This window comes from Protomyctophum parallelum (genome assembly GCF_964188405.1).
Source record: "Protomyctophum parallelum genome assembly, chromosome: 21".
Lineage (NCBI taxonomy): Eukaryota > Metazoa > Chordata > Actinopteri > Myctophiformes > Myctophidae > Protomyctophum > Protomyctophum parallelum.
The window spans coordinates 23491006-23510493 of NC_139713.1; the positions used below are offsets into that span (position 1 = coordinate 23491006).

A 19488-nucleotide genomic window follows, 5' to 3' on the forward strand; every position below is an offset into this window, starting at 1 on the left:
TGGTTGGAAAGAGAAGATGACCATCAGGCCTGTTACAATTATTATATAAGCGCCTGATCGCAATTATTGGAATCAGCTATTTCTTAGTATATTTAAGTTACCATTTTAAAGCTTCAAATCTAGTCCTATAATTTTGATTGATGCTCACAGGCGCGAGTTTATGGCCATTTGAATGTTAAACACTGCTGTAGTGCAAGTGTGCAATGTAGTATTTTTGGTGTGACTATTCTCATACCAGACCCGTGAACAGTGTTTGTGCAAGCCAGGTTTGGTACAGATTGGAGAAACTGAGCACCTGTGCCCCCTTGGGGCCCCTTACTGGGCACCTCGGGGTCCCTGACTGGGTACCTGGGGCCCCTGACTGTGCACCTGGGGGCCCCTGGTGTGACTATTCTCATGCCAGACCCCTTTACAGTGTTTTTGAGTTTTGTGCGGATCTGAGCCCTGTGCAATGTTTGTTTATGAAGCAACAGAAATGTAATTTTTGTTCAAAAACACAATTACATCATTAATCACAACAATTAGTATAATTTCATCACAGTCATGAAATTATATTAAATGGGCCATTCTTTTCGTGGAGAGATGAGTTTGGTGAACTGGAATAAACCAAGAAGTAGTGCCCATTCACACCTGGCTCAGCAACACTGTTCAAGGCACAATAGGAGCCTTTCTTTCCTCCATTTGACATAGGGTGTTAAAGGTCAGTAAAGTTCAGGAAGCACATCAATTTTATTTGAAAATCTATAAATTGTGAAAGTGAATGCCCCTGTGTTTATCTGAACTTCACACGGTTCGTTCCCACTTGCCAGCTGCCAAAGCACAGCAACCATAACATTGCCACACCGTTGGGCTGGCTGTTTGACTGCATTGTTACTGGAGCCAGGCCCATGCCACATTGTTGGGTCCAATGAGTCCAGGACCTCTGATTACCTATGTTTTTAGTTTTGACGCATATTTTGCAAAAACATAATCAATTAGTTGTTTTGCTCATACATTTTTCTAACAAAATTAAACTTTTGCGCAGATAAAAATAAAGACACGCTTATTTATTTTATTCAACACATTTAGCCCTATTAACTTACCCTGAAGAATGCCGTGCTGGCCGCTAAGAGTGGGTTATCCAAGTTTTTAACTTCTATTATGAACTAGTCGTGACTTCAATAAAGGCTTTTTTATTTCATGAGTTCAAGTCCGTTGCTCTCCCCTTGTCCCCCATATATGGGGACTAGGTTGGTGGAGGGTGTGTAGAGCCCAGGATCACATTAGATGATTGACACGGGTGAAAAATGGGTTACAAAATCGTGGGATAAAAAAATGTATATTAAAAAAAAGGCTTTTTAATGTTTATCAGAATAATGCCTTGGTTTCTTTTTCCTTCGTTGCCTATTTCTTGGAAAAAATAACATAATCTGAACTATGCACAAAAAAACGTCTTTCACCCAACTTTTTACTTGTAAAACTGTGATGCGACAATAAAGATGATATTAAAACGAAGACATGCAGGCAGAGTGGATGAGAGGTGAGAAAGGGCATTGGCTGGTACACGGTGCACTTGTTAAATCCGTGTCTATCTTGGGTGATATTTAGACTGACAAGGAGCTCCAAACTTTTGACTCTGGTCTGGGAGAATAATTCACTTCTGGGCGAGCTGTGTTGCTGAAATTCTGAAGGGTTTGAGGCCGTGCCTTGCATTCTTTCTCTAACCTCAGAGCTGACTTGAATTCACTTAATGGGGATAGCTTGGATAAACATATAATAGGACAGAGGTATTTGAGCTTTTGGAGTTGGAATATCTGAGACAATGATTTTCCCCTTGTACATCTTTAAATGTATTACAAATAGTCAAAGTGTACAGTAAAATTCAGAGTGTAAAGCATCTTCTAATATAGATTATTTTTTCACTCTGCATTACATTTACACTGATTTATTTTTACTTTGTAGGTAAAATGATGGGTTCCCCTTTACTGGACTCAACAGATATACAGTATATTGTAAATATTAAACTACTTCTACACCCCCAGGGCCCCACTCCATTTTCACTCTACACAACAAATATCTTCAGAGAAATTAGATCTACAAGCGCACAATTCCACAGAATGTCTCATTACAAGTTTTCAAATGTATACATCTTTTGAAAATAGCAGTTTCAAGCTGTTGCGATTCATTGTGAGCTTCCAGATCGGATATTTTCAAATGGCCAAAATGTATTGGGTTGAAGGTTAGTAATGTATGTTTTGTAATAGTTTTCAAATAAATATAGTGGAGTAATGTACAATATTTGGAACCGAGATGTAGTGGAGTAGAAGTAAAAGTATTGGAAATACTCAAGTAGAAATACCTCAAAATTGTACTTAGAAAATGTATTACTTTCCACCAGTCACACGACTGAAGCCGTGTCCCTGACAGCTGTGAGTACAGTTTGGAGCTCCACACAGGAGGAAGCTGCCTTGTAAACCGATATGGCTGCCCAGTCATGACCTCAGCTTTCAAGCATGAATACACAGTAAGATCCATGAGTTTAAAGCCTACTTTCCAGAGTCTAACAGACTAATTATTAAATGTCTCCAAAAACAGAGGGAATAGTTCTGGAAATATGCAGCATGCCCCTATGTTTTTGTATATAGTCTAACAAACTGTCTAACTTATTGAGGGGTGCTAGCCCATCCTATGCCCAGCACTGAACACAAATGTGATAAGCTGAGCAAAGTACATAGGATAAAAAGTGAAGATCCGGAATGACAATTGTAATGATTGGCTGAGCACAGAATGTAATGTATATAAGAGCACCAATCATTTCAGATGAGTGCTTTTTAACTTTAAGGACGCCTTTAAGCCTGTAGCTAATTTTGGTTGCATTTGTAAACCATTTTAGAAATGCTCAGGCATAAACACTTTAAGAAAGCATTCTGTAGTAGTGCTTCTGAACGTCAGGAAATATACAAGTTGCCATGGGATCAAGTGTATGCCAAATGTGTTTATTGACAGGTTTGCAGAAATGACAGGAATACAGAAACCCCTAGCCAGTTTCCAAATTAACTATATACAGTCAAGCTGTCATGAATGATGGCCATGAGCCCAACAACTGCCATTACTAGATTTCTAAATGTATCAAATATACATATACCTCAGTCAAGCTGTTGACCATATCAAGCTGTCATGAATGAGTGATTGCCTACATTATAAACAATTGTGAGCAGTGTCTAGGGACATGGCAGGTGGTCATGTAGTGCTAAGCCCTCAGCTGTGGATGGGCTAAAGTGACAACAGCTCTCCCTCTGCCCATTAGGCTTAAATAACTGGCTAAATTGAGCTAGGGCTTCTGATTAGACTGCATGCCATGTTCTTGATACACATGCTACAACTGTTGAGATAAAAGCCTTTTGGTGTCCTGCAAGTTCAGAACTTGAAACCTTGGAAGACTACAATCACATAATAGGTCAACTTGCTTTCCAGTCAGTGCAATGTTGCCACCTTGTGTTTACTTTGAAGCTCAGGGATCAGTTTAGTCACTGCCCAGCAACATGACTTTACAGCACATCTGTCCTGGAAGACTAGAGTCTGGCTCATAACGGTGGAATGGATATGACCCCTTAAGTCAAGCATACTTTCAGATGGTCACTTTAGTAAGACCTTTGAGCAGTGCACTTGGACACCAGATAGATTGTTGTGTTATAGCATCCTCTAGTGGTAGTACAGACATGGTAAAATATCCATTTGGGGTAAAAGATTTATTTAAAAAAATTCTTGCACAAAAGAGAAATCTTCAGAAAAATGTGCTAAAATAAAACGTAGGCATCCACAAATTTAAATCTTTCAGACAAAAATTGTGGTAAAATATAAAATTGGAACAAACTTTACAACATTATAAACAATTGCACATGGTGCTAAAAAAGCTCACTTAGTGGCTTGCTTTGCAAAGTCTTTGATCAGTGGCGTCTTGAGCTGTGGAATGGTGGCAATCTTCATCTGCTTTTGACTGCTGTATTTGCGGTACACGGACTGAAATAAAATAAAAATATGATTAATTAATGGACTTTAGCTGAGGCCTTGTGATTATAGACTTTGGATGAGTAGTAATCTTACCAAATGCTTGGTCCTGCCTTCAGACACCAAGATGACATTCTTGGCAATGTGTTGCATCACCGTTACCAGATCATCCTCTTTGTAGTTCATGTAATGCTGCAGCGTCTCGTCCTACAGGTAACGAGAAACACTGATCAAACAGAACACTCTAAAAGTTTGGGCTAAACTACCAGTAGCCATTATTTCCAATTATTCTATGATCAGTTGACAGCACTCCTATGTGTGCATCCAAAGTGCATCAATTACTCCCCAGTGACATTAGTGCTACATTGTGAAGACTGGCTAGGCTGGCATGGCAGCAAGCCTGCTGCTTTGAAAGTGGTTCCATGTTGCTCCCCTCTCCCATCAAGTCTAAGCCCATTTGTTGAGTTTAGTGCAGCAACCAGGCCATGGATGTGCATCTTACCCATTCACCGCATTTGAAGACCTTGAGGGTGAGGGCCATCGCAGCACTGGCCAACTGTGAAGGAGGGATGTGGACCATATCATAGTCTATCATGGTGAGCTCCATGAAGTACTTTGCCAGGGTGTGCTGTTGAGCAGTTACCTTCAAGAAAGAAAACACATTAGCACACTAGTCTGACATTTGTGTACAATGTTTCCATTTCAGTCAGAATATTGTAATATATGAATTTAACTCTATCTGCAAGCATGGAAAATTGTCAACTGCACCCTGTAGAGACATGATACCTGGCAGATTTTTGAGGCCCTCCTGAGGAACTGGAGTGGGAGAGGGCGGCCAAAGGTAAAGCCCAGTGCAGTGAGGATCTGTCTCTCCATAGCCCTGACCTGGGCAGTAGTGTATGCTTGGTCGGTCACATGGGTGAAATCTGTTATTTCTGGAGGGTACATCTCCTCGTACTTTGAAGCAATGAACATGGCCGTCACGCCAACCAGCTGAAGTTTTGTCTTTGGCACTGGGTTGTCCTGTAGAAAGCACAATTAATTTCAAAGAGTCAGTGGTGTAGTACATTTAATGTGACATGCAAGTATCCATTACATAGTATTGCAGACCTACAAGCACACAACATGCTAGATCATGTGTTGTGACCTTGTAGATCTGAAGTTTTGCACTTCTTCCACTGCCAGAGTAGCCCATGACATGTGAACAGAAAGTTACCTGAAGGAAGCGGTCAATGATGGCCACCGTCATGTACATAGTCTCCTGGAGCAGACGGAACTTGACTTGGACCAGCACAAGCCAGTCAATGAGGACTGCACGCATGTTGCCCGTCACCTCCTGTCCTTCCATATACCTTGCTTTGACAGACTGATCAACCTGAAGAGAAAATACACCGCAATTTTTAAGTCTGTACATCATGAATATTGTAAGGAAACTGTACCAGAAATATACCATCCATAATCAGTGAAGCATTTAACCTATGCAGGCAACCAATTGTGAGCATGGGTAAATGGGGCAAGACAGACATCTTGAGCCTAGATCATATTGACAATTGACGTTTTATGCCAAGAAAAGAGCCAAGATACTTTATTGAAAATCGGTTCCATCGTCCCCCAGGGAAAGAACGAACACCGCTGCCCAACATACCTCAAGTTGCCGAAGGTAGTTGTAGATGTCCTTGACGTATTCACTGCACAGCATAGGGTTGTCATAGTCATCAGCATCTACGTCTTTGATGTTCAAGAGCACATCCGAGAAGGCTTGGCAGAGGTCTGCTGGCTCACAGCCAGATGTCTCCATAGGAGATGCGGGTGTAGGAGAGGGAGGTGGGGACTCAACAACCTGCAGTACAGGAGAACCCAAAGAGTCAGTGTTGCATACACAACTTGAGCAGACCATAATGGGTCCATTTGTACCCTCTGAAAGTACTGTAGCAATACTCACATTTTACTAAAGTACTTATCTTGTACCAAAAGTTACAGTACTCATTATGCACGCCATATTCCAGTGCTAATTTATAATCCTTAATAGCAATTAGCAAGTTCAAAGCAAGTGTTCACAAAGCAGCCATTCAAATATCCAAAGTATTATAGGGCTGAAGTAGTGCATGTGCTGCAAGCCTGCAATAATCTAAATGCAACTAAGTTTTTTTTTTAAGTGGATAAAGTATAAAACATGAAAATTGGGCAGTTCATTTCCACCACTGGTAAAAGGATTTAAAAATTGCCACTGCTCAGGTACAAGGCAGCAAATGCAACTTAGAAGTGGGTTTGTGTTATTCTATAATAGTGCCAACAGGATACATGATTAGAGCCCCATGAGAAGTTACAGCCAGCAGGGTGCAGCTTACTTGAGTGCAATATTGGTTACTTAATATGAACTAGGTTTTCCCCAACAACGAAGGGGGGAAAAAAAGCAAGTCTAATTTACCTGCACTTCGGGCTCAGGCTTAACTTCAGGCTTTGTAACAGTTGGGACAACCTTAACCTGGACGGTGTTTTTAGCCTCCGGTTTAACGGCCTGCTGATGAAACAAAATGGGCTTGGTTATTTAGGCATGGCGTTGGAAATACGTAAATATGTAGCTAGGCTATAGCGTTAGTTCATGGTTTACCTTTTTCGCATCCAGTCGGGTAACAATTTTGCCAGGAGCGACGTTCTTGATCTCAGCCAGGGCTGTTCGGGGCCTTAGCGTAGGCTTGGTGGCTTCCATTTTCTTGCCAGCAACAGCAATGTTTTCTGCCTGACGGTTCTACGGATAAAAAGACGGTTTGTTTCTCCAGTTAAAAAGTTGCATGATTGAAAACAAGCACACATAAATTAAAACTAGTTAAGAGGCAGTTAGGGAGAATTCCCGTTAACAGGCCTCGGCATTTGTACAATTTGTACCTTTGCACGACGACAGAAGTGACAATAATCGTATAGGACATGAAAGCAGCTAAACGACAACGTTGACTAAGCCACATAACAAAGTAAATATTAAACAAGACAATATGATCATCGTAAAAGAGAAATCAACTCACTCGGGACACTCGAAGAGCCATGGCGTCTGTTGTGTTCTTCTGTTGCGTGATTCTCAGCTGCTTGGAAGACGGTGGTGATCAAATGACTACAGAGAGACGCTGTACAACAGGGAGAGGAACGTTTGGATTTAAACCCCGCTTGCTACAATTTCATTGGCTGCTTCCCAAACAAGCTCGCATCTGATTGGTCTGCAACGGGCTAGTCTGAATGCGTTACCATGACGACCATAAGGGGCGATGACGACTAGTTTCTCGGATCACGTGTAGCGGCTGTGACCCAATCAGAACGCATGGTTTCCCTTGACAAGACCCGTATGCGGAAAACCAGCCGAAACCAAGCGGTTTAATCATAGGTTTAATTGGGGTTTCATTTAATATAGAATTATAGGGAGAATAATATAGATAGAATATAATAATATAAGGTATATTTAAAATATCTTTATTTTATATTTGATTAAAGGTTAAATCTTTCCAGTAGTTGGGCCTTATTAAAATTTTTAACTCTATGTAGTTTATATTTGTATTTGTGTTTCTACCAGTCGTCCCAGCAGATGGTGCTGTTGACTGATTAAGCTATCCTTCATTCTTACTACTATATATATATATATATATATATATATATATATATATATATATATATATATATATTATTATTATTTTTTTTTCAGATCTAGTTATAATTTTTTACGTTATTAATAAACAAATAAGATTCAATGATATACTGTAATATGATAAGTAGATATACATATAGTCTCACATTTACAACTGCCGCTTTGTGACCCACCCCAGTCCAACAGCTCTCTGCACAATGCACATAATGTCTGTTTGACACATAATTTGATTTTACTCTGTTTAATGGTGAACTGTTTTACAAAATCTTTACACGGTTTAAAATAGTTTACAGCAGTGGTTCTCAAACATTTTCATGTCAAAGTAACTAGTAACTAGTTGTCTTCAAACAAATGAGTAAAAGTACAATATTTGGAACTGAGATGTAGCGGAGTAGATGTAAAACTATTGGGAATTGGAAATTACAAATAGGTCTACTGTACCTCATAACTTTCAGCTTTTAGGTTGTTATTAGACAAAGTAAAAGGTGAGTGTTTTACGACGATTTATTTATTAATATTTACTATAGTCTATACTAGAACCCAGGAAATTACATCTGGCCACATTGATTGATTGATTGATTGAAATATTTATTAACAGTTTGTAGAATTTACAGTACATTTTAAGCACAAACTCAATACAAAGACTGTCAACTGTGAGTGGACGACCCAATTAAGCATTACACTTGTTTACAACAGGGTCCACATTGTTCAATTCATCAAAGATCCACAAGATCACAGGATCTACTAAATGTGAAGGTAGAGGTACTAGTGGGAGGCCATACTGTGTGTTGTAGACTCAATATGTCAGTTTGTCACATTCAATAGATTCCGTGGCCAGATATAATTTATTGTGATGAGCAGAGGTTAGATAAGTTGTAGATGACCATTGTAGATGAGATGAGTTGTAGATAACTCAAATGAGTCGAGTTGTAGATGACCTCAGGCTGAAGTTCTACCCAGGTCTACCCACTCAGCTATGGCAGCCCGGCCCATCAGGCGTTTCGTCTCTTCAGAATTATTAATTAATAATTGATTTTTTTCTCTCTCTCTCTTAATGGTCACTCCGGGGCTCCATACTATAATAATTAGGTAATCAGGAAATTCATTTTCAGGATGGGATACAGACTGTATCCAATCAGGAGAGAGAACTCGTACAGGTTATTTACAGGATAACATCATAAAATTGAACCTGAGAAATGAGCAGGCCGTCAGGCCTTCTCTTCCCTGACTGGAAGAAATTTGGCAACCCAGCTGTATAAACGTATTTTCTGTTTATGCAAGTGCTTGAGAGACATTGTGAACAACAATCTGGTACCTTCCACTTTCAAAACAAATATGGCTAAATTATCCTTTTACAACCCGGCCACCCAGGCGTGGAATGCCCTGACCCCCTCCCTAAAAAAATGCAGATCACTTACATCTTTTAAAACAGGCCTAAAAATCCACCTTTCAGCAGGCCCACTCTGTACATAGGCCTACATTTTAAATTTTTTCCTGAATTGATTTAGTTGTCTCCACCAGGCCGAAGGCATGTGGGGAGAGTATGTTTTGCACTCCGTCCGTCCGTGTGTCCGTGTGTCCGTCCGTCCGTCCGTCCGTCCGTCCGTCCGTCCGTCCGTGGCATGTGGGGAGAGTATGTTTTGCACTCCGTCCGTCCGTGTGTCCGTGTGTCCGTCCGTCCGTCCGTCCGTCCGTCCGTCCGTGAGCAGCTAATCTCGGCCACCGTTAACCCGATCGATGCCAAATTTTGCACACACACTCCCTGGATGCCAACGATGAACCTCTGCCCCAAACTTTCCACAACGGCCTGTTATAGCGCCACCAGGAGGCCGCTTTGTGCAAAACAACTTTTTGCACAGTACACCTACAGATTTTGTCCAAACATCACGCAAATTGGTACACAGTCTCTCTAGAGCCATTCAACGAAACCGGTCTTTCAGATTTCTCACACTCCATCCTGATTGGTTAAGATTGGCTTCCAAAATTGTGTGCTCAGTGCTCAGTTTCAAACAAAATGCTGCAAATCATGAGCACATCGCGTGATTTCCGTGAAATTGTGCACCCACATTCCCACTAGGCCGAGGACGAAATGCCACATGAACAATTTCAACTCAGCCTCAAGGTGGCGCTATAACTGGCCCAAAAGTGTTTTTACCTCTAACTGCACGGATCTGTGGATCACTTTGTATGCCAACTCCCTAGAGGCCAAGGAAAAACCTTTGCCTGGAATTTTTCACATCTGCTCTTTATAGCGCCACCAGGAGGCCGACATATGTAAAACACATTTTCTATTATTACTCCTTCAGATTTTATCCAAATTTCACGCAAATCGGTATACACTATCTCCATAGTCATGTGATCAACACGGAGCGGCACCATTTCCCATCTTTCATCCTGATTGGCTAAGATTGGCTTCCAAAGCTCACACGATTCGTCCATTTCGAAAAAAGGCCACAAATCACAAACACAGTGTGCAATTTCCGTTAAATTATACACGCACATTTTCACTAGGCCGAGGACGACATGCCACAATTTTTTCTTCAAAATCAGCCTCACGGTGGCGCTATAACAGGCCAATTCCTGTTTTTAGCTATAACTGCATCGATCTGTATACAACTTATGTATGCACACATGGAAAAACATTGTACCTGCATCCCTCCAACACGAACCTCCGGCCCAAATCTTCCTCAACAGCCTGTTATAGCGCCACCATGAGGCCACAACCTGACCTGCCCTGGTGGAGACCTGTGCCGATTGGCACTTTGTCTAGTTTGCACTCCGTCCGTCCGTGTGTCCGTCCGTCCGTCTGTCCGTCCGTCCGTCCGTGAGCAGCTAATCTCGGCCACCGTTAACCCGATCGATGCCAAATTTTGCACACACACTCCCTGGATGCCAACGATGAACCTCTGCCCCAAACTTTCCACAACGGCCTGTTATAGCGCCACCAGGAGGCCGCTTTGTGCAAAACAAGTTTTTGCACAGTACACCTACAGATTTTGTCCAAACATCACGCAAATTGGTACACAGTCTCTCTAGAGCCATTCAACGAAACCGGTCTTTCAGATTTCTCACACTCCATCCTGATTGGTTAAGATTGGCTTCCAAAATTCACAGGAGTGCTCAGTTTCAAACAAAATGCTGCAAATCATGAGCACATCGCGTGATTTCCGTCAAATTGTGCACCCACATTCCCATTAGGCCGAGGACGAAATGCCACATGAACAATTTCAACTCAGACTCAAGGTGGCGCTATAACTGGCCGAAAAGTGTTTTTACCTCTAACTGCACGGATCTGTGGATAACTTTGTATGCCAACTCCCTAGAGGCCAAGGAAAAACCTTTGCCTGGAATTTTTCACATCTGCTCTTTATAGCGCCACCAGGAGGCCGACATATGTAAAACACATTTTCTATTATTACTCCTTCAGATTTTATCCAAATTTCACGCAAATCGGTATACACTATCTCCATAGTCATGTGATCAACACGGAGCGGCACCATTTCCCATCTTCCATCCTGATTGGCTAAGATTGGCTTCCAAAGCTCACACGATTCGTCCATTTCGAAAAAAGGCCACAAATCACAAACACAGTGTGCAATTTCCGTTAAATTATACACGCACATTTTCCCCTCAAAATCAGCCTCACGGTGGCGCTATAACAGGCCAATTCCTGTTTTTAGCTATAACTGCATCGATCTGTATACAACTTATGTATGCACACATGGAAAAACATTGTACCTGCATCCCTCCAACACGAACCTCCGGCCCAAATCTTCCTCAACAGCCTGTTATAGCGCCACCATGAGGCCACAACCTGACCTGCCCTGGTGGAGACCTGTGCCGATTGGCACTTTGTCTAGTTTATTTTATTTTATTGATGATATTGAATTTTGTTGTTATTCTCCATGTCATGTATATGAATTGATTGCATAGGGTCTAAATGGAAACAAGACCACAATGACTTTTCTTTTGGTGCTATCACATTTGAACTGAATGTTTGACTGCACTCTGTTGCAGTTTTTACATTTATGTTCAATAAACTATTAAATTCAATCAATTAACAACCCCCCCCCCCCCCCCCCCCCCCACACACACACACACACACACACTATTTAAAAAACAAATCAATGTGATCAACATCGTTTGATCATCTATTTATAACACGGAATATTCTGAGAAAATAGCACGTGACCACGCAAGCTCCTCCCCGAAGCCCATGTGTTCCAATCAATGTGGTCGTCAAACGTCATCCCAACGTGATTGCGGGCAACAAAGCCGAACAAAACTAGTCGGAGCAGCAGGGAAGGAACAACGTAAAACACAGAGACAAAATATATATAATATATATATATATAGAAAAGCTGAGCAGCAGGTATATATGGACTTAAAGTTATATGTGTGATAAACGGACTTGTCATGCATGGGACCTTAATTTCTGACGACAATTAAGAAGGACAAGCAGAAGAACAAGACAGCGGAGTGAAGTCACAGCCTCCTCACAGAATAACCAAATTTGGTTATACAGGTCAGCCATCGGAAGTTTCTACTACTACCCCACACACACACACACCACCACCAACAGTTGAATGAATTGTGAACAAAAACAAGAAACGATGTTGTAATTAAAAGTACGATGCATCAAGTCACGTTTAGGATGATGGATAGTAGTACTACTAGTAGTTGTAGATTGTTTTCCCAGTTTTAACACGTGTCCTCTCTCTCTCTCTCTGATCTTTAATGCATTTTTTATTTTAGCTAAATGGAATCACATTGTTCCAACATTGCCATATGTTCTTTGTTCGTTCATAAAATGCATCTCCAAACGCTATAGCCTACTGTATTAAACATTGATATATATTGAAACTGACACAGTGAGTGTGCATTCTTGCAAGCAGCTAACATTAGCTGGCTAGTGTGAGTCTGTGAGAGCCTGCCTGCCTACCAAGCATAACTGACTTTCTTAGCACAACGCTAACACCCCAGCAACCGCCTGCTACACCCCAGTATTAACACCCTAGTAACCACGTATTACACCCAGCGAACCCCTCCTGGTGCCCGCCAGATAAACGCATCGCTGACGCTGTCCCTAGGTGAAGTTGAGTTAGCCTGAGTTAGCCTCTTAGCAGGAGCTAGCATGACTCAGTGTATTTAAAGAGCTATAGCAAGCGCCCCCCCCCCGCCGAGAAATTATAAATGCAAATACCTAACATTTGGTTGGCTGCTTTCTAAGTGTTGATGCTTTTATTTTTACATTAACACAGTCAGAAATATTTGCTTTTTTTTTTATATTGTACTTTAACTCAGCAGTTATCAAAGTGGCCAAGTGGGGATACTAAATCTTGTATGGGGGCCCCTGTCACAAAATATATTCAGATGGTGGTCAGTGGCCAAATAGATACATATTTGGTGGTCCTTGAGATGAAAAAGTTTGAGAAACCCTGCTTTGACCTATCATGAACGAGGCAACAGCAACACACCACCATACCATATCATTCTAGTTGTTTCTTGTAGTTTCTGACTGTTGAGCTTGTCACTGACTCCTCCTTAGTTTTATTTATTAACAGTTTGCAGAATTACAGTACATTTCAAGTACAACTCAACACAAAAACTGTTAACTGTGAGTGGACGACACCATAAATTACACTTGTTTACAATAGGGCCCACCATTTTCAATTCATCAAACCATTTAGAGACGTACGATTATGAATAATACACTTCTATATAGCAAGTCCTTTACTTTGACTTGCAACACTTGCATTCCATAATGTCTGCAAACAGGACCACGTTGGTCGTGTGTGTTTGTTTGTGTTTGATCACGGGGTATTCTTGTAACGTTGCCAAAGCTTCCTGGAGTAGGGCTTCCAGGATTGCCTATAAATAGTCATCTGAGCTCTCAACAGCCATCCACTGACAGTAATGGCTGGAGACTTGAGCTTACGTGCATGTTTTGAGACCGGCACGGGTGGGTGTCACATTGCAACTCTTGTGACAACTTAGAGTGAAAGCTAATTCCAGACCCTTGCCATGTGAGGCTGGTTGTTGTGCCAGTCTGTGCTGCATGAATAGTGGAGTCAGGGGGGTCACACCATGCAGATTGAAGTTGTTGCTTATTTCCTGGGGAAACCCCTGAGGTACTTGTTGTTCCAAGGACTGATGTTTAAAATGTGGCGTGCGTTGGTCTCTGACGCTGGATTGTTCCTTGTGCCTCCTTGAGCAATAATCAATTTCATTTCAATGTACTGCTGGGCAGCAAAGAGCAAATGCATGTGAAAGGCTTCTTGTTGTTGGTGCTCATGCGATTGAACAGCAGCAAGAAGTTCTTGCTTCTTGGTTCTAGAGAATAAGTGATTTGAAACTGTTTGCATATTGCCTAAATCTATTTGAAGATGCCTGTTCTGTTTGACCTTGTTGACAAGAACAGTGCTTGTGTAATGATTGCGTCACTCACTGTTTGTTGTGCACACATTTTCTTGATTTTGTCAGTTAACGGATAAACTGAACTAGTCTGTAAATTTAGAAGATGATGAAGTAAAAGGCTGCCATACATCCATAAATTGTTGATGAAAACTAAATGGTGTAATATTAATGAGACTAAGACTAATCAGAATTTGCTGTCAAAATTAACACTGTCCTACCTAGACATGCAGACTGCTGTGGTATCATTTACACACTCTTTTGTGTTTTAGGTTACATCTGAGTGCTTGTGTAATGGCTTCGCTGCTCAACCATTTACAACAAGTTCACTGGCCTTGTCATTCTGGCTATCCACTACACTCACACTCACGGTGTTTTATGTGTCCACAGGTCACCTTACCTACCACCAGGCAGTCCAGGAGTCGCATCGTCATTCGTCATGGCCCAGGAGACCAACCAAAGCCCAGTGCCCGTGCTCTGTTCCAATGGCTGTGGCTTCTATGGCAACCCCAGGACCAGTGGCATGTGCTCGGTCTGCCACAAGGAGAACCTGTCCAGGCAGAACAATGGACTGGGTCCCATGAGCCCGATGGGTAAGAGCTACTCTGACCCTCTGTTGACACTTCGTAGGATCATTTTAGGGTTGTAACGATTCCCGTTCCTTAACCCAGTGGTTCCCAAACCTTTCAGGTCGAGACCCAAAATAGAGATTTGACATTTGTCCGGGACCCCAAACGAGTGAAAATAGTAGATCTACAAGCGTGCTTCGCGCCGTGTTGCAAGCTTGTAGATCGGCTATTTTCACTACTTACTTTACTTATTACATTTCTTAGATTTATTTGTTTTTTACATTGAAAAACATATATATAAAACAACTTTTGAAATGTATATATTTTGTACATGTAGGTAAAAAAGAAATTGGTCACAAATGGGTCACTGTTGGGGAGACAGTGCCTTAACGATATCCCTCTTCTTAACGGTTCTGTTTAAAGGACCACTTCACCACTTTTCAACCTATCTTCATATAATTAGTCCTCACGAATGTTCATGATAAAATATCACAATTTATTTCTACTCTGTTGGTGTCTCATAGAAGCGCTGTGGGCAGTTCAGAATCCCGTCCACCAGGGACATCATCGTTAGGCAGATTTTTTTTAAACAATATATTTTTTTTTAAATATGGCTTCCATACGATGGCTTCCATTGGCTTCCATTTTCGCGATGGCTTCCCATTGCAACTTTTCAGGAATAGAAAGCCTTAGCTTGGATTCCCCATTGATTACCATTTGTACACATCGAATATAACATTTGTACACATCGAGTACCATTTGTACACTCTCCGAGTTATGCTGGTCCTTGAAATTAAAAAGTGTGAGAACCACCGGGATTGTAATTGTATAGTAGACGTGAAGTCCGCATACCAGCTCTGACAGTGTGAAAACCCAGTTCCAGAAAAGGTTCCAAATGTGATGAAACCGATTCCAGTTCCTCAATGTTGGATCCGGTTCAGGAATCCTACCCTAGCCACTTACTGTTTCTTTGCTTTATTGTATAGCTCAAAATGTCATCGTCTCCCTATGGCACTTTGAATGATGAATATATATATATATATATCTACAAGCTCACAAAGCATCGTGCTGCAAGCTATTAGGTCTGCTATTTTGAACGGGTCTTAACCCTTATTTTGCTGGGGAATTCATCAAAAATAATGGCGCTAGAGTGCCAGCAGACTTTACTCTGAAAAGCCGGTAGGCATAATCTTCCATTCTTGCCTCACACTGGTACATCTTAAGTCTCTCTAGAAGCGTTTATCTTCCAAACGAGATGCTTCCTGAAGTCAGAAATTAAGTCAGAACATTGGCCTTTTGGTCATAACCATGGAGAGCACCCTAGATTTAGAGTTATGAGCCTGAATCTGGCCTGTAAACATGGAAGTGAACGGCAGTGTGCATGCGCCTAACACAAGGAGTACGCTGAAGAAAGAAAGGCCAACCAAAAAAATAATAATCCACAAACATGAGTTGCTGTTGAACCCAATGTTCCCCTGCAGGTGTCAGTAGCCTCTCCGGTGTCTCCCAAGCAGAGGCATCAGCCATCCAGCGGCTGGAGGCCACCCTGAACAACGCTGCGGCTGCTGCTGCTGCCGTTGCTGCAGCCGAGGTGGCGATGGCTGAGGCCGCGGCCACCGCTGAGGCTGTCGCTGCTAAAGTTATTGGGTAAGCTCACCTCTGTAACTTTATGCTGTAGATGTTGATCAGTGTGGCCCCCAGCCTGGGGTCTGACTGGGGGGGGGGGGGGGCTTGTCTGTTTGGACGTAGTCTTAACATTTTAAACATTTTGCTCAAAACCATAACTTGATTTAATCTACTGTTGGCCTGTCATGTGATATCAGTCCTACTTGTCCTACAGAAGAAGCAATCTAATCGTTTAAAAAAAAAAGCCAAAATGGCGGATCTGCAAGCTCACAACAGACAACACTTCAGTCTATTTTCACTCTTTGTTGTCTGAAAACTATATAGGACTTAAAGGGCCACTTCACCACTTTTCAACCTATCTTCATATAATAGGTCCTCACTAATAATCATGCTAAAATTGCACAATTCTTTTCTACTCGGTCTGTGTCTCATAGGAGGGCTGTAGGCAGTTCAGAAACCCGTCCACCAGTGACATCATCGTTAGGCAGATTTTCTTTACAAAACGGTTAGAGTTTTATTATCGGGAGAATGATGGCTTCCATTTTCGCATTGCAACTTTTCAGGTCTAGAAAGCCTGCAGTTTCTATTAGCTTGATGCAATGATATCACTGGTGGACTGGTCTCTGAACTGCCCACAGCCCTCCTATGAGACACAGACTGAGTAGAAAAACATTGTAAATTTTTATCATGGTTATTAGTGAGGACCTATTATATGAAGATAGGTTGAAAAGTGGTCCTTTAAGTAGTAAGAAAAGTGGGTGACATGCGTGTGTGCACTTGGGTGGGTATCCGCTTTTGGGGGTGTTCCAAGGAAAAAGGTTGGGCAGTAGATGTTCCGAACACAGTCCGTTAAACAGGGTGTTCCACAACTGTGTACACCAGGATGGCATGAAGGGTGGGTGAACGGAGAGCAAGAGGGGTCTTCCGTAAAGGTTAAAATGGTTGATCAGACCCTTTTATGGTTGTATTGATGAAATGTTAAGCCCATCATAACAAACCTGTAAACATAACATGCTGATCTTTGAGTAGCTATTGAAAGAACTCTTTGAAGAAGTCTTTGAACTCTTCTGTGGCTAAGTGTGACAGACGTTAACGAATACACGAGCAAACATTTCCAGTTGGAATAGACCTGGACAAATTGGTTCTAAAACGGTACTCCAAATCTATATTTATTTTAACTCGCCGAAAGATCGGAGGCAGATGCCTCCGATCGAGGCATTTGCCTCCCGAGCATGATCCGAGCACTCGCCGATGGCGTGGCAGATCAATGACAGCGGTTTTGATTGTGTAAAGACAAGTTATTTTTTTCTTTGTCTCTCTGTAGTGAGACAACTCTTTCCCAACAAATGACTGAGATGAGCCTCAAGGAACCATCGGAAAATGTGGAGATCAATGAGCCAGGTAAGCATCAAAAGTTCATGTTCTCCTGAGGGGTAGGATCACAGTTCAAGTTAAGGAACTAAAGGAAGTGGTTACTTAACTGGACTGACTTGTCATTCCGTGTCTCCAGTGGTCACTCAGCCCACAGCCTCGTCCTCCCAAAACGTTTCCAGCAGTGACGACTCCAGCTCCTCCAATCCCACCAAACCCAAGAAGAATCGCTGCTTTATGTGTCGCAAAAAGGTTGGCCTTACAGGTAAGCATCGACTGTTAACCTGTTACTGTTAGCCTTATATTTAAGGTGTGCTTAGTTAATTAATTCGTTCTTTTTTTTTTTTTTTTTGCGGCTTACGCCTTTTATTGATTTTTGAAGGGACAGACAGTAGGTTGACAGTAAACGGGAGAGAGATGGGGGGATGACATGCAGTAAAGGCCGTGTCGGGTCCGGGAGTCGAACCCGCGGCACACTGCGACTGGATTACCAGTCCGGTGCCCAGACCGTTACGCTACGGCCTGGGCCATTCGTTCATTTTTTAAAACAAAACAATTGTTGACCAATGACCACACAACTTAGTCAACAAGTAACAAATAACTCCACCACCTCTCCCCCTCTCATGGAAGTAATTCATAATTCACACAACCCTACACATCCATAAACACATTTCTGGATGTGCTTTATTATGATTGATGTATTTTGTGCTTTTCAAAAGCAGAGTCAACTATGGTTACATTTGTGGCCTAGTGGATGAGGGTATGACTCTGTCTGTCTTTTGCTGTATTCCAGGTTTTGACTGCCGCTGTGGTAACATTTTCTGTGGAATTCACCGCTACTCGGACAAGCACGACTGTCCATATGATTACAAAACAGAGGCCGCAGAGAAGATTCGCAAAGAGAACCCCGTGTGCGTTGCTGACAAGATCCAGAGAATATGAATGGACTAGCCCATTGGCTGTTGACATTGATAACACTTGGGAGCGACTGGCCCAATAAAGACATGTAATTTGTTGTTACTGAAATGGGAGGGTTTCGATGTGCCCATTGCGTGAAAGATCAAGTTTATTTTAAACTTGCTTCTTTGTTTTCAGTTGGCGCAAATCTTGGGTTGTGGAAGATACGTTGAATGTGAGGAGACCATTGTCTACAGATTCAATCTTGTTGTTTTCTCCAACTGGACTGTGGATGAGAGAAAAAACACGAAAATCATGTCCATGTCTTTGGGCTTGACCACTGTCCAGTGAGAAGATGTTTGTGATCACCCCTACTGACTTTGTGTCTCGCCCTGTTCAAAGAGATGTTGGGCACTGTAGCGGCCTGTTGCCGTTATGGGAGTTATCCACCTTGCAGTCTGTTGTTTTTCTGCTTGCTTGAGTAGCTAATGGAGCAAACTGCCAGTGCTGGATTTACTTGCTTGACCGTCTGTCCTGGTGTCTGCCTCATAGAGTCTGCATGTTCTACCAACTCTGTGTTTCTGGAATGGACTCAATGGAGTGCTACTGTCTGAGGCCTAGTTTCAGGTGAAACGATGCACTGTGAGGTTACTTTTCATCCTATCTTTTGTGTTTTGTTCTCCCCCATCCCATTTTAGTAGTTATGCCATTTCCCCCTGTATTGTAGTCCCCTGTCACTGCCAGCTGCTACAGTTGGTACCACCAGGCAGAGCACAGACAATCACGTGTCCCCTCTGATACTCATGGCTACAAGGACGCTTGTTTTCACCTGACAGTGATTCCTCCTGATTCCACCAGACCCCACTGAACCAACATGTAGCCCCATTGGACCAACGTGTAAGAGTTGCTAGTGCAGTGTGACAGACCTCTCTCCCCCACGAACACAGCCAATCGTGTCCGTATGGTTAGTTTGTTCTTCCAGTGCACACACAT

General features: G+C 42.2%; 2 protein-coding genes across 3 annotated transcripts; one reads left to right on the forward strand and one right to left on the reverse strand.

The window, feature by feature from the left end:
• Nucleotides 1-2954: 2954 nt before the first annotated feature.
• ccnb1 (cyclin B1) lies at nt 2955-7109 on the reverse strand. Of its 2 annotated transcripts, none has more exons than XM_083793104.1 (9): nt 7008-7109; nt 6599-6736; nt 6416-6505; nt 5633-5827; nt 5204-5362; nt 4774-5010; nt 4490-4630; nt 4084-4194; nt 2955-3999 (listed from the first exon to the last, which is right to left on the reverse strand). In XM_083793104.1, the coding sequence occupies exons 1-9, from the start codon at nt 7026-7028 to the stop codon at nt 3895-3897; spliced, it is 1197 nt and encodes a 398-aa protein (XP_083649230.1). In that variant the 5' UTR covers nt 7029-7109; the 3' UTR covers nt 2955-3894. The 2 variants fall into 2 exon arrangements, with proteins under 2 accessions (XP_083649230.1, XP_083649229.1); XM_083793103.1 differs by having other exon boundaries at nt 6416-6508.
• A 4779-nt stretch (nt 7110-11888) lies between these two features.
• Nucleotides 11889-19488, forward strand: LOC310879165 (AN1-type zinc finger protein 5-like). The gene is made up of 6 exons (XM_083793613.1): nt 11889-12143; nt 14423-14625; nt 16083-16248; nt 17552-17628; nt 17738-17863; nt 18392-19488. The coding sequence occupies exons 2-6, from the start codon at nt 14472-14474 to the stop codon at nt 18538-18540; spliced, it is 672 nt and encodes a 223-aa protein (XP_083649739.1). The 5' UTR covers nt 11889-12143; nt 14423-14471; the 3' UTR covers nt 18541-19488.

Bases quoted from the DNA above. Each gene is read 5' to 3' on its own strand.
- LOC310879165 (XM_083793613.1), top strand. From the start codon at position 14,472: ATGGCCCAGGAGACCAACCAAAGCCCAGTGCCCGTGCTCTGTTCCAAT. The intron at 14,626-16,082 runs GTAAGAGCTACT...GTTCCCCTGCAG, and splicing joins GGGTCCCATGAGCCCGATGG to GTGTCAGTAGCCTCTCCGGT. The intron at 17,864-18,391 runs GTAAGCATCGAC...GCTGTATTCCAG, and splicing joins CAAAAAGGTTGGCCTTACAG to GTTTTGACTGCCGCTGTGGT.
- ccnb1 (XM_083793103.1), bottom strand. From the start codon at position 7,028: ATGGCTCTTCGAGTGTCCCGA. The intron at 4,631-4,773 runs GTATCATGTCTC...TCTTTCTTGAAG, and splicing joins GGGCCTCAAAAATCTGCCAG to GTAACTGCTCAACAGCACAC. The intron at 4,000-4,083 runs GTAAGATTACTA...ATTTTATTTCAG, and splicing joins AAGGCAGGACCAAGCATTTG to TCCGTGTACCGCAAATACAG.